The following is a 24,228-nucleotide window of genomic DNA, read 5'->3' on the forward strand; positions in this document are numbered from 1 at the left end:
TACTGTACTGTACGTCGCTTTGGATAAATGCTGAAAATGTAACTGTGCCCTGATTTTGGTCTTATCTTGTTCTCAAGCCTTTACTTATTGATCTACACGCTTTACATATCCTCTCTCTCTCTCACACACACACACACTCACACACACACACACACACACACACACACACACACACACACACACATATACAATAAAGTTTTAGTTAATTAAGATGGGTCTTGAAATCGTCTTGAGATCACTGTGTCCTGATCTTGGTCTCATCTTTTTCTCAAGTTTTCACTTCTTGACCTAAAAGCTTTTAAAATCATCAAGGACCCGGGTTACACACACACATACAATAAAGTTTTAGTTAGTTACGATGGTTCTTGAAACAGTCTTGAGACCACTGCACCCTGATCTTGGTCTCATCAAGCCCTTATTTATTGACCCAAAAACTTTAAATATCATCAGAGGACCTGGGTTCGATCCTCGCTTGTGGTGTGCTCGTTGCTCAAGGTTTGATTGTAGTAAAAGCAGAAATGAAATGATAAATATGCAGCCTGTATGAAGTAGAAATAATGTATTTAATAATGTGTTTCCACATGGTAGTTTTACCTTTCAAAATCAGGAGGACAGCGAGCAGACTTGGAGGTTCTTCACACAGGGATGGAAATTGAAGCTAATCATGTATAACTGTCTTATTATTCACATTTTAATTGTTAATTTAATAATAAAATGCTTATGGGCAATTAAAACATACACACACATATAGACTGAGTTCATTCCATGACTTCCTGCCCTCGGTTTGAGATATCGGTGTAAGTGTAAACCCCATCAGGCTCTCAGTGGGATATTAGCAGGATTTATGAGCTGTTAAATATTTCCTTTGTTTCGGTGGCGGCCGGCTGCTGTAGCGATCAGAGCTTCCATGCTCCGCTCAGACGAGTTCATTAACCTGATCGTAGATTTTTTTCCTGGGCCGAGAGAGCACGAAGCAGCCCTCCAGAACGACACCTCCCAAATCTGCCAAATACTCAATCAACAGCACGACGCTCTGTGTAGTCTGTGTTTATGAAATATCGAGCTCTGCTGGAAGTGCTTCAATATTTTCATGTAATGTCTGAATGTTTAAAAGTGTTACTGGATGTTTAGCTTTGTCTACCTTCAAATGACCCCAAAAATGCTTAAATAAATGCATAAATTAATGAAATTCAGATCAGGTGACTGTACAGGAATTGTAAGTCTGCATTTTTTTGGTGTTCAAGTAGTTTTTGACTTTGAAATTTGTAATGAAAACATTATATTAAATTCAAGACTCTGATTAGCCAAAACATTAGGACCACCTGCCTAATATGCTGTCAGACCAGCTCAGACCTACCGTGACGTGGAAAGACGGATATGAAACCAGGACATTACCAGCAAGTCCTTTAGCTTCTGTACACTGCGAGCTGGACTCTCCCGCAACTCTTCCACCACATGATCTTGAAGAAAATGGATAAGTCTAAGCACTTGATATTTTTTAATTACTCTGATGTCCAGTTTCAACGCCTAAGTGTCCACTGTAGGTGCTTTTGACACTAGACCGGGGTTAGTGCGGCCTCTCACATCTACCTGATTAAACTCTGATGTGGTAAAAGCGACTCAGGCCGTACAAACGATGCTTAACACGATCAAAGCTTAACGTGACTTATTGTACTAAAACAGAGAGCGAGGAATTTGATTAGCGGAGGAACTTATGAGCAGTAATAATGAAGAGAAGTTTAGTGCTCCTGTCTCCTTCTTTGAATACATGAAGTCACATTAAGCTTTTTTTTAATGATAAACGTTTTAAACCCTCAATAAGGGTTAGGCTTTATTTTAACAATAAACATTTTACACCCTCTGAGTACAATTTCTCAGCGACCTGAGATGTAACACAAGTTTAAAAGTGAAAGGCCCTTTCATAATCACTAAACACACACACACACACACACACACACACACACACACTCACTCTGTCTGTTGTTCTGGCTTCTTTGTCATGATTGCTCCAGGAAATTCTATGCAACTGCACACACACACACACATTAGTCACATTAAGGTTTTTTTTTAAACAATAAAGTTTTAACTCTCTGAGTACAATTTCTCAGTGACCTGAGCTGTAACACAAGTTTAAAAGTGAAACAGTGAGGAAAATCCAGATAAACACAGATACATGTGGAGCTGTAACACTGGATCTGATGGTTATTCCACACAAATGCAGATTCGTCTCATATTCACACTTTGATTATGTTTTACCACACCATCAACCTGAGTGCTGAACAAAGCGGCAGTTTGCGCAGAGGCTATGGTGACAGCATTACCCACTGCACCACTGCACCACCCTTTTCACAATCACTAACATAAAATTAGGAAGCCACACCACATAGAACAAAGAACAGTAAAATAAATAATATCATGTTACTGCTAGAACACACATGTTCCCTACAAGGGTGCATAAACTTTTCATCTTTTTTTTGTTGAACCCCACCCAACTGTGTTCAAATGTACAACGTGTTTGTTTCCTTGTTTTTCCATATGTAAAAAATTCAGCAGTCTTTTGACTTTCCTCTGGAACTATCTCAGGCTTTATTGCGCAAAATGTGCCATGCCGCGCACCATTCGGGAACTGTGGGGGGGTATGGTGCATGGGCCGACGCCAGACGCAGGCCCCACTTACGCCACCACTCTGAGTATTTTTAATTTGTTTGACAGACACTTCTGGTGGCATCTCGTGCTTCTACAGCGTCAGCACAGCAAGCACAGCGCCCAAGTCTATAAATAAAGACCCTGCCGAGCCCCCCCACCGACCTCACGACCACTTGCTCATATACGCACCTTTTCACCCTCTAAGCAACAGCTGTCAAAAATAAATACTCAGCCCGCATCCTTCTATCAGCCTGACACAATCTTCCAAACCCTTCAGAGTGAAGAAAAGGTGGAAGGTCTGTCTTTTCTGAACCTATAGCAGTAAACGCTGGTGCCAAATTTGCACGGCGCGCCGCAGTGCGGTTCGAGATCTGCAGGACCCCCTGCTGTTTCAATCCACATGACAGCGGGGAGTTTTCATTACTTTAAGGAACGTTGTGTCAATCATCGCACATCGTGGTCCTTCCATGTCGCAGGCTTGCCAAGGAGGAGTAATTCGCTCTCTTGTATTCTCAAACTTTTTTCTCTTCCCACTCGCTCGCTTTCTGTCCCCTGCCAAGTCCGCCTGCCTTCAGCCCATATGAACGAGCACTCTTTAAATTTCACTTTTGGCAGAGAGATGGAAGCTCAAGAATGATTATCGCCCCTCAATATCAGTATGAAGGTTATAAAAATGTTCTTCTGGCTAATTTGCTTCATCTCAGTGAAAATATGTACCAAACTGAACCTTTAATAAAAGTACATTTATTTAAAACACACATGTTGAAAATGTAACAGCGATAAGTCATTTCCTTTTTTATTTCTTTTGGCTGCTCCTGTATTTTGGGGGTCGCCGCAGCAGACCTGGTCCTCATACCAGATTTGGCGCAGCTCATACGCCAGATGCCTTTCTTTACGCAACCCTCCTATTTCTATCCGTGCTTGGGACCAGCTTTATCCGTGGCTAGGCCAATCACGTCCGTGTCCGTGCAGACTCCCGACAGGTTGATAGCACCGCTGAGTCGAACCCTGGATCCTCAGATCTCAGGGCACTTATGTTGGACATGTCGGCTGGGCTGGTGATTAACGTTCCATTTCATTCCAGACGTGTTCGTTGGGGTTGAGGTCAGATGTCTGTTCTGACCACTTGAATTCCTTCACACCAAAGCTGTCAAACCACGTCTTCATGGGGCTCACTTTGCACACTGGGGCATATTTAAGCAGAAAGAGAAAAGGGTCTTCCCAAAACTGTTGGCTCATGGTTGGAAGCTGGATTTTAATATAATTGACTTTAAACCTTGTAGCTTGTTGCACTTGAAGTCGATTTTTAAAACAATATCCAGAGTATGCTAAAGTGTTTCTATTATTTCTATATTGTTTCTATTATTAGTATCTATCTATCTACCTGTCTGTCTATCTATCTATCTATCTATCTATCTATCTATCTATCTATCTATCTATCTATCTATCTATCTATCTATCTATCTATCTATCTATCTATCTATCTATCTATCTATCTATCTTTCGTTTTTCTAGGTCTGTCTACCTGTCTATCAATCTAACTATCTACCTGTCTGGTTATCTGTCCATGTGTCTGTTTATTAGTCTGTCTGTCTATCTATCTATCTTTTTTCTATGTCTGTCTACCTGTCTACGAGCCTAACTATCTACCTGTCTGTCTGTCTACAAATCTAACTATCTACATGTCTGTCTGTCTGGCTACAAATCTAACTATCTACCTGTCTGTCTGTCTACAAATCTAACTATCTACATGTCTGTCTGTCTACAAATCTAACTATCTATCTGTCTGTCTGTCTGTCTCTCTATAAAGACAGTGTGTTTTTCTGTCACCTCTGCTTTGTGTTTTCGTCTCTTCCTCTGTCTGTGTAAGTGATCGTCAGACCAGTGAATCAGACCGGAGGGAGAAGAAGAAAATCGTGGCTGTGGTGTGAGTTTGCACATGAGAGAAAGAGCGAGTGAGATTATTTGGGCCATAACTTCACTGGGCGCTCTTCCATACTGTGGCTTATGGGTAATTTGCAGTGATCAGACAAAAGCTCTTGCACAGAGATCGTTCCTTGGTAATCCATCACGTTCGCCTTCGGTTTTTACACTGATCAGAAAACAGCATGTGCGCTAAAGCTAAAGCTAAAGCAACTGCGTAATACATCCCGCTAGAAAATCCATCACGCTTGTGTTTTAATACACGCAGAGATCAAATCTAGCAGCTGTTTGGACTTTTCTATATTGGTTATGTCAGATGTGTGTGTTACTTCCTGTTTGGCCAGTAATTTGCTAATAATAGGCAACAAGTGAAGTGTAAAAGCCATTGCAGTGTGTGTGTTTGTGTGTGTGTGTGTGTGCGTGCGTGCGTGTGTGTGTGTGTGTGTGTGTGTGCTAGCTTTGGATCAGCATGTTCAGCAACTTCATCCCAGCGTCCTGCTGCTGTCCACCCACAGCTTACCACTGCTAAACACATTCAAACACATTTAAAAGAAATAATAGAAATAAAGGCACTAATGTTGTCAAAGTGTATGAAGCACTGCACCACTAAATCTACTGCTGGGGGGTTAATAAACTTCTTTAATTAATATATCCACTTCAGATTTATACACAGTGTCTTTTTTTATATAGTTATTAACAAAATAGTATATACACGATATTTCCAAAAATATGTAGACACACCTCCTGATTATTGTTATTATTTTTGAATACTTCAGCCACACCCATGGCTAACAAAATATAAAGTCAATTCCATGCTTTCAGCTTCATCCCAACAGTTCGGGGGCCTTTTCTGTCTCAGCATGACTGTTACAGTGCAGTTGTAGCCTAGAGGTTAAGGTGCTGGAGTAGTAATCGAAAGGTCACTGGTTCAAGCCCCACCACTGCCAGGTTGCCACTGTTGGGCCCTTGAGACTTAGACAATGTACTGCATTGCACCCCAATGCGCCAAGTAACTTCCATTACTCACAACAAGAAGGGCCTTGCTTTGAATCCCAGGTGGAGCGGTCTGGGTCCTTTCTGTGTGGAGTTTGCATGTAAATGTATACATTCCACAAAAGTATATAACATAAGAAAAAACAACAGTTTGAATACTGTTTTAATGTAGGCAGTTGTAGCCTATGGTTACGGTACTGGGCTAGTAATCAAAAGGTCGCTGGTTCAAGCCCCACCACTGCCAGGTTGCCACTGTTGGGCCCTTGAGCAAGGCCCTTAACCTTCATTTCATTCATCAGGACAGACTCATGGAGCATGTTCTAGCACTCTGTTTATCAAGACTTTACTACATATCCATAATTATTTAACACTACAATAGCTTAGTATATCACATATTACATATCTCATCTAAAATATTCTACGTTTTTTATGACATACTACATTTTTTATTCTATTTATTCAATTACATAGTGTGTACAACATTACTTGTGTACTTTCATTCTTTGTACTTTAATACTTTTTGCTTTAATGTACCTGGAGCTGCTGTAATAACTGACTGAATAAAAATCCCTATGGGATTAATAAAGTTATCGATCTATCTATCTGTCTGTCTGTCTGTCTGTCTGTCTGTCTGTCTGCCCGTCCGTCCGTCCGTCCATCCATCCATCCATCCATCCATCCATCCATCCATCCATCTATCTATCTATCTATCTATCTATCTATCTATCTATCTATCTATCTATCTATCTATCTATCTATTTGCTTAGCTGGTGTACTACTGTCACAGTACTGTAAGTCGCTTTGGATAAGCATCTGCTGAAAATGTAAATGTACGTATTTGCTCTCACTGTCCATAATAAATGAATACATTAAGTAAATGTAGACAAAAAGTTCAGTGCGCTTATTACACTTGTGGTTAATTTAGGGTTCCTAATGACCCAAACTGATCCCGGTTTGGTATGTATGTGTGTGAGGGGGGTTAAAAGGCTCGTACTTGACTATTAATACGCATGTTGTGTTGGCATCCCTGGACCCTCGCGGTTGCCGCCCGTCAGTGCCCCCCGTTCTGGCTCGGGTGCGCTCCAGCAGCTGTGCGCATGCGCGCCTGGACACGACTGCGCTCCGGTGCTGAGCAAAACAGCGCTGTGGGTTCAATCATGAAGTGAAGCCCCGCTGCTCGCGCCAGCGAACTTATCCACGCGACGAACGCACGAGCGAGCGCGAGTTTCCCCGCGTGCGACCGGGTGTAACATGCGTTAGGGTGTCGGTGTGATTTGGAGGAGTCGTTATTGTTCGTTGAGAGTTTTGTTCCGGTGTGTAGAGTGAAGTTTTGCACTAGAAGCTCGAACCTGCAGCACTGAACCGCGCACCAACCTGCGGCACTGACAGCGCGCGCTCAGCCTCCTGCCGTTTCTCTGCACTGCTGCGCGAATGTTTTTGGATGAGCATGTGAACGGAACACCGTGAACACAGACGCAAATTGTTTGGACAATTTTGGAGACCTCTGGCAACACAACTCCACAGAGTAAGTGCGCTTCAATTCTGTCATTCTTCTCCTGTTTAACCAGAGTCTCAGGTCAGAATATTGCAAGTTATTTAATTATTTTTAATGTTTTAATAAATGCAAACATTTATATAAAAGCAAACACACATGCACGTAGATTTGCAAACATTTACTTATTTTAATTTGCCTTCAAATTATACCAAACACACAGAATGAGGAACGTAACTCCTGTGTAAATTCTTCTATATAAGAAACACTAACTTGCTCTTAAAATCCTGAAGCTCAATAATCTCTACAATATTCTGTACAGTATAAATAAAGATCATTTTATTTACATTACAAATAAAAATATGACAGATTAAGTGGAAACAAGTTGTTGTATTCATGAAAGATCCAGAAACTTGACATTAAAATTGATATAAAAAGTGTGTGTTGTAGGGCAGTTGTAGCCTAGTGGTTAAGGGTACTGGACCAGTAATCAGAAGGTTGCCGGTTCAAGCCCCACCACTGCCAGGTTGCCACTGTTGGGCCCTTGAGCAAGGCCCTTAACCCTCAATTGCTTAGATTGTATACTGTCACAACTGTAAGTCGCTTTGGATAAAAAAGCGTCTGCTAAGTGCCGAAAATGTAAATGTAAATGTGTTGCCCTGTGACCACCAGGGATTGGTGACCTGTCCGTGGTGTTTTCTACATATGGGCCAATGAATCAGACCCACGGCGACCCTAACCAGGATAACGAAGTGCTAAAACAGATTGAATAAATGCATGGATGAATCCAGACCTTTCTGTCCTCAAAACACAGACACAGTCAATAATAATCTCCTGTAAAAGCCTTCTAAGAACTTTATAAACTATAAACTAGTAAACTTGGGATTTATTGAATAAAATTAATTTGAACACAGAAACACTTACTGGCTCTTAAAATCAATCCTGAAGAGCAATCATTTCTACAATATTTTGGATGCTATGACTTAAGAGCATTATTTTATTTACATCACAAATAAAGATTTTGACAAGTTAAGTGAAAACAAGTTGTTTTATTCATAAAAGATCCAGAAACTTGATATTAAAATCGATATAAAAAGTGTGTGTTGGCCCTGTGACCACCACGGATTGGTGACCTGTCCGTGGTGTTTCTTACATATGGGCCAATGAATCAGACCCACTGCGACCCTGATCAGGATGAATCAGTGGTAAAACAGACTGAATGAATGAACGGATGAATCAAGACCTTCCTGTCCTCAAAACACAGAGACAGTCAACAGTAATCTCCTGGAAAGCCTTCTAAGAACTTATCCAGACTATTGTTATAAACTTAATGAATTACTTAAGAACTTAAGAATTAACTTGAACACATAAACTTTCATTGGCTCTTAAAATCAATCCTGGAGATCCTGGAGGCTCTTAAAATCAATCCTGGTCGTTTCTACAATATTTTGGACTTAAGAGCATTATTTTATTTACATTTTGACAGGTTATGTGAAAACAAGTGGTTTTATCTCATCTAACAATATTTACAATATTTACTGCCAAGATAAAGTTTTTTATATTACATACTACATTTTTTTCTATTAATTTAATTACATAGTGTACAACATTACTTGTGTACTTGAATACTTTTTGCTTAAGTGAATCTTGTGTAAGCAGTAACTACCTGTCCTGTCATGAATGTAACCGAAGTGTGTAAAATATGTTAAAATCCTAATAAATAATAATACAGAATCTATTTGAAATGCACTGTAGTTAAAGGTCTTCCTCATAAATACAAAGTTAAAGCAACACAATTGTTATCAACTTAAGTCTTATATTTAAATGTTATCTCTGTGCACATAATGACATTTAAATGAGGTAAATAATGTAAAGTCAAATAGATACTGTTTGTGTGTATGCGCAAATCGTTTAAAAACTAAGACGTATTTTAAAGTGTAGAATGATGGAATTCTATTTTGTGGTGGGGCTTGAACCAGCGACCCTCTGATCACTGGTCCAGTACCTTAACCACTAGACTACAGCTGGTCCAGTTTACAAAACAAAAATAAGCAGTTTAACCCCACGGTCGGTCAGTTTAACACTAAAATACACAAATTAAAGTGTCACTGCATTCCTGTAAATATTCCTCCTACACACAGCACTCAAAATGTGTAAATAATGATAATAACGTCCTATTGTTTACTTCTGTTACTACATACAACAATAACAGCTATAATAAACAGCTCACACACTATCAGTGTGAAACTATACAAAACTTACACCTTTATGTTATGATTTTAAATTACTTTAACTGAAAGCAGATGCCCGGGTACCTCAGGGTGCCATGGCACACACTTTGGGAACCACCAAACTGCTAAGTGTAGAAAATATATAATAATAATAATCATTTTGCTTAATTATTTAACTAGTCTTAATTGATTGAATTGACCACAATTCATGATCTGACTTTTCAGTCCAAAATAGTTTTAAAAATAAAATAGGTTAATAAACAGATTAATTATTAACAACTTTAATATCAGATTACAGTTCCATTGCATTTTCATTATTATTGATGGTCAAGACATGTGAATTGTGATGTATGTTTGGCACAGTTCTATTTGCTGGAGTTGCTATTGAACATTTAACAATATAAATGATTATTTATAATTTTCTCTAGGTAATCAATGTTGTTTTACATAGAACGTATGTGTATTATGTGAATTATACTCTATTATATATGAGCCTAATAGAAAATAGTGTCATAACATCAACGGAAAAGCAGTTCAATTGTTAACTGTAAGTATTCGTATGGTATTCAAACACCAGCTGAGATTAATACTGACGTCTGCACTCGCTGCGCTGTTCCACATTTGTTTGTTGTCTTTATTTCCGGCGCTTTTTAGCTCCACGTTAATGATTTTTATTTTGGTCCTTGGCGGCACCAGATCCAAACACCACCGACATAGTGTAGTGACAATAAAGGAATCTTGAATGTTGATTGAATGTGAACATTACAGCTGTGTGAGTTGCTTTATCACGATGCTGCTGAACTCAGATCTGCTGTAAACGGACTCATTTACACAATTTCTATGAATGACGAAAAAGAAACATGGCAGAGGAGTGAGATATGACTCCAAATAAAAGCATTTCAGACACCAAAGAAGAAGCTGCTGCTATACATTCATTCATTCAGAAATGTATACATAGTTTAGGGATGCACTGGGTCCAGTGCCATACAGAAACACTGGACACGACTCGGCAATACATCCTGAACTGGGCACCGGTCCATTACAGGACATTTAGAGTAGCTAATCTATCAGTTGCATGTTTCATGGAGGTGTAAAGAAATCAGAGAAGCTGGAAGAAACCCAAAATGACGTGGAGAGAACATGTGAAACTGCACAAACAGTGACCAGAGGCAAAGATCAAAGCAAGGTCTCCAGGACTTCACCACCCCACCACACTCATAAACTGATAGCATGACAAAATAATTTAAAGTATGACAGCTTAATTATTCATTCATTCATTTGGTGGAATCACAAAGACACAAATCTTGCATTTGGTTTTTGTCTTTCCTGTGGGTTCCCTCCGGGTTCCTTCCAGGTATTCAGGTTTCCTTTCACCTCCCAAATCTATGCAGTAGGTAGACAGGCTGCCCTAAATGCTGCCCTTGGTGCAGGTTGGTTAAAGAATGGGTGAGTGTGTTTTGTGTATTGGTGCCATGTCCAGGGTGTATTCATTAATTATCCACTGATTTTCAGTGACCATGGACAGACAGCGACTTTGGCCAGAAGAAAAAATGAAAGGCTGCAGTTCTACTTTTCTATTAATCAGAGGATTGCTGTGGGGTTCATTGCCCATTTTTCACTGTGTAACTGTTGCTCCTGCTGTTTTAAGACCATCCTGCGACACTTTCTAAGTTGAAAAGTGTCCTTATCATTGGTCTGAGTTTGTAGTTTCATGAACATGCTGTTGTGAATTAATAACAAGTTTACTGATGGGGGATGCGGATCTGTAGCTTTTTCCATTCAAGGTTCTGTTTTATTCTATTAATTTAGTTTTCAAATGATGTTATTTCAAGACATTTTTGTGCTTATTTGAAGTGACTAAAAGCTCTGAATATATTAAATAAACAAAAGTGGTTTAATACTAGCTTCCCTCACATGTTGCTTGGCAGTAAGAGAGCTGGGGGAAAGCAAACATGTATACATGCTTTAACGAAAACTTCATTAAAAGTTCGTTGTAAAACTAAATCTATATTCAGACAAAGGGATGGATAGAAGTCACCTAATTTAGTTTAACTTTGAGTAAGTCAATAGATAACATCTACTAAAGTGTGTATAGATGGACAGTCAAATGGACAGACGGACGGTTATAGATACACTTATAAAAACATTCTAATATAATTTAATTTATTATAATAGTAAAATATAATTTAGAAAACTAAAGTTACGTCTGTAAGACAGTTAAACCGAATCGTCACTGATATTAATTATTGTTCATTTTATTTCTAATCAATAATTTAATTTGGTTTGATTTGGTTCTTATATACAACTTGTTTTCCTTTCTGTCTGTCTCTCTGTCTGTCTTTCTGTCTGTGTCTGTCTGTCTGTCTTTCTTTCTGTCTGTCTGTCAGTTTGTCTATTTTTCTTTCTTTCTGTCTGTCTTTCTTCTGTCTCTGTCTTTATTTTCTTCTGTCTTTCTGTCTGTCTTTCTGTGTCTGTCTTTCTTTCTGTCTTTCTTTCTTTCTTTCTTTTTGTCTGTCTGTCTGCCTCTCTGTCTGTCTTTCTGTCCTTCTTTCTTCACTGGTGAACCATGTCTGTACCAGCGTACCCATCAGCGCGCCCATCCGTCACATCCGTTTTCCCACGTGCCGTGTGTTTTTGTATTTGATACGACGTGGACGGAGGAGAAATATCATCCCGACACTGAAACTGCTCAGCTGATCCGGCGCTGGTGGCTGTTTGGCTGGTGGCTGTTTTCTCGCGCAGGCACCCGGTAGCCACTCTGCTTTTAATGATCCGATAACGGAGCCGAGGGCCCTCGGGTTAGGTTACACACACACACACACACACACAGAAACGTATAAGGAGCAGGAGGCCACACTTAGCATGGAATCACACAAAGCTAACAGGAGGTTGGACCTACTTGGCCACAGAAGACAGAAACGTCCTCCACCGCCAGTGCGAGTCTAACCGAAGAGCTTGGAATGCATCATGGGACATTTCTGAAAATCCACTATAATGATTGTATATTTTGTGGTTGTATGAACATAATAAAGTGCTTCATGATTCCTCTTTGTGGAACTTTATTTTACCATGTAGAGGGTCGAGCGATGACGCACACTGATTTAGAGCACTTGGACTGAATTCACTGGCTGAAGCTCTGATGAATTACGGCCCTGTTTTGGTTTTTGGTTCTTTTTAAGCCCCTTTTTTAGATTGTTTTGTCTTTATTTGATTTTGTGAACCCAACTGCATAGAACTTAAAGTCTGAACTTACACAACACAAAGTTTCCTTCTACTGTTTACTAGCTGAATGTAGAAAAAGAACAGAAGACACGAGGACTTTTAAACCTTTTGAATGATCTGAATTACTGCATTAATGTACCTACTAATTTAATCATTCTGTCGTTTTTGACAGTAGGTACAGTGTTGTTGTTGTGTTAATTTTTTTCCAGGGTGTGATATTGCATTGCGCCCAGTAATTCTGGGAAAACTGAACCCACCGCTACTCCAGATTAAACCGGAAGTAAAACATGAAAATGAAATGAATGTATGACACTACAGCCACACTGCCTAGGTCAGGCAGCACCTCTGGTACTTCGGTTCCTATCAAACTTTTCAAAACATGCTAGAATGTAAATTCTGCTCTAAATTCTACAGAGTAACTAAAGATGAATGAATGATTGAATGAGTTTTTTATACGACAGCTTGTTTGGCTGCGCTATGCATGGCTGAATCGTTTTGTATCATGGCACAGGTGGTTGAGTGGGTGCCCTACAGCAACACAGTTCCTGAATTTATAGGTTCGAGCCTCACTTTTAGTTGCTGTCTGTATGGAGTTTGGCATGTTTTCCCTATGACTGTTCAGGCTTGCTCTGGGTGCTTATGTTTCATTCCATATCACATGTCGTCCTTCCATCTCTCATGCCATCCTTCCATTGCTTATGCAGTCCTTCCATCTATCCTTCCATCTCTCATGCCGTTCTACCATCTCTCATGCCATTCTACCATCTCTCATGCCGTCCTTCCATCTCTCAAAACAGTCTAGCATCTCTCATGCCTTCCTTCCATTTCATGCCATGCTTCCATATCTCATGCCATTCCACCATCTCTCATACCGTTCTTCCATCTCTTATGCCCTCCTTCCATCTGTCATGACGACCTTCCATCTTTCATGCCAGTCTACCGTCTCTCATGCTGTTCTACCATCCCTCATGCCTTTCTTCAATCTCTGGCTCTCTGTGATTGTACGCAGCTCAGCTTTAAAATAAGAGCTAAATTAAAAGCTGCATTAAAAGCTTTGTAATGTGTGTGTGTGTGTGTGTGTGTGTGCGTGTGTGTGGATGATGGCCTCAGAGGGCACAGATAACAGTAGAAATCAATGGTGCCCGGCTCCCTCTCCGCTGAGCATTAAAGGCTAGAGTTTCAGCTCACAGAGACACTGTGCAAATAAAAAATTAAAATGATCTGCCCTTCAGCCTGCACACACACACACACACACACACACACACACACACTTATACAGTCACACACATACACAGACAAATATACACACACACTGTGGCACCAGTCTTACTCGAGCACACACTCCTGTAGGTGCACTTACCGTAATGATTAAACGATAGACAGAGAAATGAAAAGCCTGTGGTGTGAGAAAGAGGAAAAGTGAACCGGGCTGGTACTTCCAAAAAAAAATACCCGGCCTGAAATGAATATCAGTGTAACACTGTAACGCCTAAAAAACGCAGATAATGGACATGGAGTTCAAACTAATATTTCACACACAGGATTAGAACCATGAAATAGCAGCAGATCCTTCAATTTGACCTTTCAGGGCGAACATCATTTATTATTATATATACTCTTCATTCTGGTCAACATGTGGACACGGCTGGGGGTCTACATAGTGGTGGGTGACTTACCAAGGGCGTAGCGTGACTCCCGTAAGCAATACTGCTGTGTGGGAATATCCCACTGGCAGGTGAAAAGAAGTGACCAGCACGGGCACGCATGCTAGTCTGTGGCTATCCTCGGTCAGTACAGGGGGGGTGCAAGCAGCTGAGTAATTGCAATCAGGAATTAAAAATGACTAGTTTGTGAGAAAAGGAAGAAACCCAGAACTGCCAGTCTGAATTCAGTTTAAATTTCTAAATATTAGTGAGTATAAACACCTGATGAATGTCCTTTGTTGTGTCTTGCATTACAAACTGTAAACGTAGAGGTCTCTTTTTACCCTGCAGGATTTGTGATCGAGTCTTCAAGCTTCAAGCATATGAACTCCTTAACCTCAACCCACATCTTTACTTGAGAAGCATTTAGCAGACGCTTTTATCCAAAGTGACTTACAGTACTGTGACAGTTGTAGCCTAGTGGTTAAGGTACTGAACTACTAATCGAAAGTTCGCTAGTTCAAGCCCCACCACTGCCAGGTTGCCACTGTTGGGCCCTTGAGCAAGGCCCTTAACCCTCAATTGCTTAGACAGTATACTGTCACAGTACTGTAAGTTGCATAAGTAAGTTTGAATAAAAGAAAATAAAAATGACAGTATACTGTCTAAGCAATCGAGGGTTAAGGGCCTTGCTCAAGGGCCCAACAGTGGCAACCTGGCAGTGGTGGGGCTTGAACTAGCGAACTTTCGATTAGTAGTTCAGTATCTTAATCTCTAGGCTACAACTGTCTTCATCTTACCTGAGAGCTTCAATCTTCAATCTGTTTCTGTAAACACCTTCGTTTAACTGAATTTAATAACTGGAGCAGCTTGTTTGTTTACATGAATCCTCCCCTTTTTGAATGTATAATTCCTCTGCATCTGATTTGTCTACTTCATTATGCAGTGTTTAAAATAGTGATACAATAAAAGCAACATCTTAAAAGTTTTACATTAGAGAATGTAGGGCGCTCGGGCGGTGCAGCAAAACCTCCCTGTGCCCACGCCCCTGCCCACGCCCATGCCTATAAATGGGCAAAAACACACACCAGTATCTGGACTGAAAAATAATTTAAACTACATTTATACACCATTACACTGTATTGTGTTTATTTTACCACTTTATTGTGACTCATTTTGAATGATTGTGTAATAGTGCTAACACAGTCAGTGTGTGTAAACGTCTCTCTCTCTCTGTGTGTGTGTGTGTGTGTGTGTGTGTGTTAACAGGTAGCTGGATAAAAGCTGAGAAAGGTGGAAGTGCTCAACTGATGGAGAACACACAGGAACTAAACGAACAGGCGGTAAGAGAACTGCACACACACACATACACACTGTGGACCGTGTTATGAACAGAGTTTGTATTTATCTTCAGATATAATTGCTGTCATATGGAAGCTCTCTGTTCGGTCTTTCTGCTGAGGAGAAACACGTCGGCTTTTCGCCGTTTCGGTCCGATTGTCAGGAACCCTCGAAGCTTTTAGGGTTGATTTTTAGCGCCATGTGGGGCACGAGGGGTACCGAGAGCGTTCAGTTTGTTTTGGCTGATGTTTTCCACCTGTTTTATTTCTCTGTTTTGGATTTTGAAGTCGTAATCAGCACTTGCTGAAATTCTCTAAGCTACTGTTGGCCTGCTGTTGTGAGGAGGAAAGATTAAAAAAATCAGTTTAGTTTAATTTACTGTCATTTAAATATGATTAGTTAAGTGTAGGGCGGCACGGCGGCACGGTGGCTCGGTGGGTAGCACTGTCGCCTCACAGCAAGAAGGTCCTGGGTTCGATCCCCAGGCGGGGCGGTCCGGGTCCTTTCTGTGTGGAGTTTGCATGTTCTCCCCGTGTCTGCATGGGTTTCCTCCGGGAGCTCCGGTTTCCTCCCACAGTCCAAAAACATGCAGTCAGGTTAATTGGAGACACTGAATTGCCCTATAGGTGAATGGGTGTGTGTGTGTGTGTGTGTGTGTCTGCCCTGCGATGGACTGGCGAGTTAGTGAGTGAGTGAGTTAAGTGTAGTTTAATCTGGTTAAAGCTTGATCTGTTCGTCTTTTCACTCACTTGCTTACACACAAGTTCAAAGGTTTGAATACGCAGGGCGCTCGGGTGGTGGGTGCGAATCTCAGCTACATGATTGGCTAATGTCTGCTGCAGACAGGACTGGCTAGTGTCGGCTGTGTCTGAGGGAGGACTGGGGGACGAAACCTGCACAGAGATACATATGTACGAGATACTGATCCCTGTGTGAACCCGCCTTGTGCAGGTGAATCGAAGCGGTTGGGGCGTGTGTTAGGTAAGGCCCTCCTTGGCCTGGATTGTGTTCTGCAGCCGTATAACTGAGGGAATAAAGAGGTATAACTGGGGAATTGGATACAACTAAATTGGGAGATTGGCATAATGGAAGTATTTTTATTTTATTCACTCATTTGTTAAAACACTTGTTCATTCATTTTACCCACAAAGTAAAACTACATTGTTGCGACCCAGCACCAAACCAGTCATGTCCTAGTACTGGTCCATAGCTGACCAGTTAGGAACTTCTGTTCCCAGAAGAATTCAGACAGTTCTGTTAGGCCCTGTGATTAATAAAACACTTTCATTTTAGATTTTAGTTTAATTGCTCATAGGTGTGAGTGTGTACTCTGTCCCGGGTGTGTTCTTACACTGTGTTCCCAGTTAGCATATTAATTTTCTGATAACAACAATGACTAACAACTAACAAGCAAACGTCATATGAATCAAAAGTGGGGTAAGAAAAAGTAGAATTTTAAATATACTTTGAAAGATAATTAGACCTTAAAGATCCTTGTTCACATTTGATGGCTCATTGTCATTTTTTTAAAGCTGATGGGGGTAAAAATGTAGCTTTACAGAGCAGTGACCTTACTGGTGAAACTGTGTTGAGGCTCATCACTGAAATATGTGGTCAAAAAACAAGAAGTAATTGACTGCCGTTAGAGAAAAACAATTAGCCATTGGAAAGGAATGGAAATGCAAATACACTTTTTTATTTTAGATATATCCAGTGTTTATAACACATATAATGCCTAGTATAAACAAATATTTGTTAACACATTACCACCCGTGCTTGGCTGTAAAACAATTGTTCGCAATAGCATCGATCTGTCTACTGCACAGCACTGAACACTGAGATCATCGCAGCACTGCGGTTCAAGTTTCACTCGTTCCTTTTAGCGATCCGTCTTCAGTTTCCTAAGGTTACAGGAGTGCCTCTGATAGTCTTGCATGTTTAAAATTCTGCATACATATTAATAGGATTCAGATCAGAAAATCGTCTGGGCCGTACAGCTACCTTGACCTTCGTTTTGGCTTTTCAAGGGGCTGCTGGCTTCTGTCTTACCTTCCTAACCATTAGTCGTAAGGCGTGCTGGGAAATCTTGTGTGGTGAACCTGCCCGGGGACAACTTGTGGTTCTGTGAACTTCTCACTTTGCGGATTGTCAAAGCATTTGTGCTGACAGAAAGGTTAAAGATGTCTATGTTTTGTTTTACTTTTTAGAATCTCCCTGTACCCTCAGATTACAGATTACAGAATCTCAGTCATTGACATGATCTTTTATAACAATAAAAACAGTAATAATTTGTTCAGATTTACTTTTATGGAACGTTTACATTTCATGAGCTCTGGAAATATAATAAATAATGGGTGCATTATGGTGGCACGGTGGCTAAGTGGGTATCACTGTCACCTCACAGCAAGGAAGTCCTGGGTTCATTCTGTGTGGAGTTTGCATGTTCTCCCCGTGTCTGCGTGGGTTTCCTCTAGGAGCTTCGGTTTCCTTCCACAGTCCGAAAACATGCAGTCAAGTTAATTGGAGACAATGAATTGCCCTATAGATGAATGAGTGTGTGTGCCCTGCGATGGACTGGCACCTCGTCCAGGGTGTTACTGTGTGCCTTGTGCCCATTGAAAAGCTGGGATAGGCTCCAGCACCCCCTCACGACCCGGTTAAGAAGCAGTTAAGAAAGCGAGTGAGTGAGTGTTTGCATTGTTGGTTACCCTTACTGTAACTAAAATGAATTGAGATAGAGTAAACGAGTGTTGATGTGTGTGTGTGTGTGTGTGTGTGTGTGTGTGTGTGTGTCTGTAAGCCACCCAGGTGTGTATTGAGTATTGTGGGCTTTTAGTACTGAGCAGATGAGGACCACAGGCCTGTGCACAGTAGCCATATGGTCACCAGAAGTTTAATAGTGTCCACACACACCCCTCACCCCCCACCCGGCTCTATTAGTGGTATATATAAGCTGCTCGAGTGTGGTTGAAGAGCCCCGTCTGTAGGGTTAAATAAAAAAAGGAATTTCAGAGCTCATTCAGATTTTTTTTCCAAGCCAAACCTCGAGTGTCCTGCTGTTTGTGACATTTATGTTTAACAAGTACAGGTGCTCCTCCACTTAAGCTGAAAATATTGTAAATCGAGGACAGTACCATGGTAGCCCAACCTAAGTCTACCCAGTCTAAAGTCTCGGTTTGATTCCTTTCTGTGTGGATTTTGCATGTTCTCTCTATGTCCATGTGGGATTCCTTCGGGTTTTCCAGTGTCCTCCCACAAGTCCAAAGACATGCAGTCGGGTTAATTGGAAATATAAATAAATTGCCACAAGTGTGTGTGTGTGTGTGTGTGTGTGTGTGTGCACGCTGTGATTAACTGGAGACCTGTCCAGGGTGTTTGATGCCTTTTGCACAATGAATCAGACCCACCACGACCCTGACCAGGTTAAAGTGGTGGTAAAACAGACAATAAATGTCTATATATATGTATATACTATATATAAACTAACAGTTTTTCAGTGCTCCGGTTGGGAGTGACCCTATAAACGGGGACTGTGCTCACCCTCCATAAGCCCTGCGATTATTTTGTTCGGGCCAGCTGCAGAATACTCCGGCTAACAGGTGTAACGGTTGCTCGCGGTTTGAGTAATGAACATGTCGTGCTATTAATAGTTTGGATAGTGAGCGGTGAAGCTCGATGACAGGCCGGTATTGTTTGCGTCAGCTTGTTTATTGTGGGATCGCCTCTCGTCCGGTCACCCTAGCAGATCCTGTTATCGCGGGGTGGGATCTCGACGTTATATCGGGGTGCTGAGGCTTTCTGTATTAGCGAGAGGTGAGATCATGCTGAGAACAGATAGATTTAAAGGGCAGGGCAGTGATTTTCAGTCAGAACATTTACATTTTGACTTTAGTTACTTGTCAGAACACTGACTTTGAAGGGTCTGTAGGAATTTGTGCCTTTTTAGTCACTGATGTTGGCCATAAAAGCCTGAATTGATGTTCCGGTTCATTCCAGAACTGTTTCGTGGGGCTGAGGTCAGAGTTCTGTGCAGGACAATGGAGTTTTTTTTATTGAGTTTGCTTTGTGCACAGGGGCACAGTCATGCTGGAACAGGTAAAGGCCTTCCCTAAACTGTTGCTGCAAAAGGATTTGAATGACCAGACTGACAGTCTGCCAAACTAGCAGATAATAGAAAACGGGTTGCCAAAGTGGACGAATATCAGTCAGAACATTTGAAGTTTTGACTTTCAAAACATAGCGTCCTGTCAAAACACTGACTTTGAAGTATGTCTGTAGGAATTTGTGCCCGTTCAGTCAAAAGATGACAGCGTTTGTATGGCTGGGCAATGATGTTGGTCAAGAAAGCCTCAGTTGAGGTTCCGGTTCATTCCAGAACTGTTTAGTGGGGTTAAAATCAGGGCCCTGTGCAGCATACTGGAGTTTCTTTATAGAGCTTTGTGCACAGGGGCCCAGTCACGCTGGAACTGTTGCTTCTAAAAGCTTTGAATGACCAGAATGTGGTGAGGTTCAAACCTCAGCTCAGCATTTTAATCTGCCAAACTGACAGATGATAGAAAACGGGTTGCCAAAGTGGACGAATATCAGTCAGAACATTTGAGGTTTTAACTTTCAGGACTTAGCTTCCTTTCAGAACACTGACTTTGAAGTATGTCTGTCGGAATTTGTACCCATTTAGTCTAAAGATGACAGCATTTGTATGGCTGGGCACTGATGTTGGTCAAGAAAGCCTCAGTTGAGGTTCCGGTTCATTCCAGAGCTGGTCAGTGGGGCTGAGGTCAGGACTCTGTGAGCTTTGTGTACAGGGGTACTGTCATTCTGGAACTGGAAAGGGCCTTCCCTAAACTGTTGTTGTGAAAGGCTTCGAATGAGCAGAATGTGGTGAGGTTCAAACCTCAGCTCAGCGTTTCAATCTGATTCCGAACTTGTTTGGCTCAAATCAGCTGCCAAGCTAACATATAATAGAAAACGGGTTGCCAGAGTGGACAAATTTAAACGTTGAACTTTTATTTGGCAGCTTTGTTCGTTTCATTAGGTTTTTTTTTTTGTCTTGAACATCAATGCAAAATAAAACACATCTATTTCTGCAAATATGAAATGATTTTTCATTGTCTGAGAGAGAAACAGGAGCAGGGGTGGAGGGGGGATAATAAAGTGACATGTTGTGTGACCCGGGGGATCAATGCAGGCTTTTGGACAGAGAAAAGAATAGAGACGAAAAAAGAAAAGACTGCAGCCTTTTTTCCTCTGGCACAGTCCGAGTCCTGGGGCTGAGGAGACAGACGCGGAGAAATAGAGACGACTCGGGTTACACACACACACACACACACACACACACACACACACACACATTGCCTCACAGACACATCATTCACACACAAATACTTAGAGAGAGAAAGACAATGAGATAGGTAGAGGTGGAAGCCTGAACACTGTGTATTCATTCATTCATTCATTCATTTATTACAGACACAAAGTTATAAAGTAATAAAAAATATTATTAGCACCCTGATCAGGGTCACAGTGGGTCACTTCTTCATGGCATGTTTTGGGAGCTATAATACCTAGACATACACTATATGGACAAAAGTATTGGGCCATAACAATTGCTAACAGGTGTAATAAATCCCTTATATAAAGGAATAGATGTGCTTCCCTCTTCCCGCCTTCAATACACACACACACACACACACACACACACACATTGCCTCACAGACACATCATTCACACATAAATACTTAGAGATACAAAGACGATGAGAGGTCGAGATGAAAGCCTGAACACTGTGTATTCATTCATTCATTACATGTATACAATATATTGTTATATACACCGATCAGCCATAACATTAAAACCACCTCCTTGTTTCTACACTCACTGTCCATTTTATCAGCTCCACTTACCATACAGAAGCACTTTGTAGTTCTACAATTACTGACTGTAGTCCATCTGTTTCTCTACATGCTTTGTTAGCCCCCTTTCATGCTGTTCTTCAATGGTCAGGACCCCCACAGGACCCACCACAGAGCAGCTATTATTTAGGTGGTGGGTGATTCACGGCACTGCAGTGACACTGACATGGTGGTGGTGTGTTAGTGTGTGTTGTGCTGGTATGAGTGGATAAGACACAGCACCGCTGATGGAGTTTTTAAACACCTCACTGTCACTGTCACTGCTGGACTGAGAATAGTCCACCAACCAAAAATATATCCAGCCAATAGCGCCCCGTGGGCAGCGTCATGTGACCACTGATGAAGGTCTAGAAGATGACCGACTCAAACAGCAGCAACAGATCGAACGATCATCTCTGACTTTACATCTACAAGGTGGACCAACTAGGTAGGAGTGTCTAATAGAGTGGACAGTGAGTGGACAAGGCATTTAAAAACTCCAGCAGCGCTGCTGCGTCTGATCCACTCATACCAGCACAACACACACTAACACACCACCACCATGTCAGTGTCACTGCAGTGCTGAGAATGATCCACCACCTAAATAATACCTGTCCTGTGGGGGTCCTGACCATTGAAGAACAGCATGAAAGGGGGCTAACAAAGCATGTAGAGAAACAGATGGACTACAGTCAGTAATTGTAGAACTACAAAGTGCTTCTGTATGGTAAGTGGAGCTGATAAAGTGGACAGTGAGTGTAGAAACAAGGAGGTGGTTTTAATGTTATGGCTGATCGGTGTACATCAGTGCCCAGCCATAAAAATGTGTGTTTGTGTGCGTGTGTTTGGGTAAGGACCTGAAGGACACTTCGACTTTAGCTCCAGCGCATTATTTAACAAGCACATCGACATCTGGAAGGCAATTCATCATTTAATTAAGTGCTGCTGAAGCCGGCCCCTCGTTAATGAGATTAATTTAAATAATTAATGAGCTGCTGACTCAAGCACCGGCGCTCATGCATTATTCAGGGATATTTTTGTCAGATCCAATCAAAGGGGGAAGCGCCACTTTAATGCTAGAGTGCTTTTTTATATAAAGTTTCAGTTTATAATGTTACACACACACACACACACACATATCAAACACACACACCAGCACACAGTCGCATCTACATACACACACACGGATGTTGTGTAGATGTGTCTGGTTTAGTCTGGTGTCCAGTTTCGCTCTGTCCCCCTTCCCCATGCCGGACTGTACCATTCTAAGTGCACGCATCAGGTTGGCATGGAAATGGCACCGTCAGGCCTGCAGAAAGTTTACTTTACATCTAAATAAAAATAATAAACAATCAAATGTTTTCCGATGCACAGATTTGGAGCAGCAACAGCTCGACCATCACTGGACTTTCATTTATATTTCTGCATTTAGACATTTTTATCCAAAGCCACTTACAGTACTGTGACAGTATACTGTCTAAGCAATTAGGGGTTAACCTGGCAGTGGTGGGGCTTGAACCAGCGACCTTTTGATTGCTTGTCCAGTACCTTAACCGCTAGGCTACAACTGCCCTTTCATGCAATAGAAACACAGAAATCGACCTCTGCTCTCAGGCAGTCACACAGTTCTGGGTTTGCCGGATACCACTGGAACACTCACTCACTTTCTTAACCACTTATCCAATTAGGGTCGCAGGGGGTGCTGGAGCCTATCCCAGCTTTTTCAATGGGCGCGAGGCACACAGTAACACCCTGGACGGGGCGCCAGACACACATACACACACACACACACACATACACACACACACACACACCCATTCACCTATAAGGCAATTCAGTGTCTCCAATGAACCTGACTGCACGTCTTTGGACTGTGGGATGAAACCGGAGCTCCCGGAGGAAACCCACACAGAAAGGACCCGGACCGCCCCGCCTGGGAAACCAGGACCTTCTTGCTGTGAGGCAACAGTGCTACCCACCACTGGAACAGCACTTCCTAAATCTACAGTGCCAACTTTAAAGTTAAATGGAAAAGGGCGTAGTGAGTAGCGCTGTCGCCTCACAGCAAGAAGGACCTGAGTTTGATTCCCCGGCCAGGCAGCCAGAGTCCTTTCTGTGTGGAGTTCCCTGTAAAAGACTGGCGACCTGTCCAGGGTACGTCCAACCTTTCGCCCAATTAATCAGACCCACTGTGACCCTGACCAGGATTAAGAGGTATTAACACAGGCAGTGAATAAATGAAGAGGACTGTGCTTCAGTTGTCATAAAAAGAACATGTTAATTCTACAGTTTAAATGAAATTCCATTAAATTATTCAAAATTTGTGGAAACAGTTTGGTGCATTAAGGGAACTTTCTAAAAAAAAAAAAAAAAAAAAAAAAAAAACAGTTATAATTTTTAATAATAATAATATATAATATTATTATTAAATAAATAACCAATAAAACTTGAAAAACGTTAATGCAGTAACTGACCTGTTGTTATTTATTATTTATTTATTTTATATGTATATATAAATATTTTTATATATAATTATTTTATATTTATATGTAGGGCGGTGACCTAAAATAAGTACTTTGTATTTAAATGATTTATTCACATATTGAAAGTAGGTGCATCACTATAGACTGTTTATAGGTTTACAGCTGAAATGGATGATGGGGGTGGATCAGGGTCTCTTGGGTACACATTTATTACTTGATTAGCAGTAGGAATGTAAACAAGGCGTCTCGGATCAGCGTTTCGCCTCAGACGCTGTTTTCTGAGGCCTGTACTACACTTGCTTTGTTCAACAGTTCTGGTTTACTGTGTTTTCCAGAATTGTTCACCTGGTTTGAAATAGTACG

General features: G+C 41.3%; 1 protein-coding gene across 8 annotated transcripts in view; it reads left to right on the forward strand.

Moving 5' to 3' along the window:
- Positions 1 to 6,724: 6,724 nt before the first annotated feature.
- Positions 6,725 to 24,228, forward strand: part of eya4 (EYA transcriptional coactivator and phosphatase 4) — a 45,601-nt gene continuing 28,097 nt past the window's right edge. For all 8 annotated transcript variants that reach the window (XM_063014923.1, XM_063014922.1, XM_063014925.1 and 5 more), the window contains exons 1-2: positions 6,725 to 7,087; positions 15,420 to 15,493. In XM_063014923.1, coding sequence (XP_062870993.1) covers positions 15,461 to 15,493 — 33 coding nt within the window. In that variant the 5' untranslated portion in view covers positions 6,725 to 7,087; positions 15,420 to 15,460. The remainder of the gene's footprint in view (positions 7,088 to 15,419; positions 15,494 to 24,228) is intronic.

Source organism: Trichomycterus rosablanca, chromosome 19 (genome assembly GCF_030014385.1).
Source record: "Trichomycterus rosablanca isolate fTriRos1 chromosome 19, fTriRos1.hap1, whole genome shotgun sequence".
In the NCBI taxonomy this organism is placed as follows: Eukaryota; Metazoa; Chordata; class Actinopteri; order Siluriformes; family Trichomycteridae; genus Trichomycterus; species Trichomycterus rosablanca.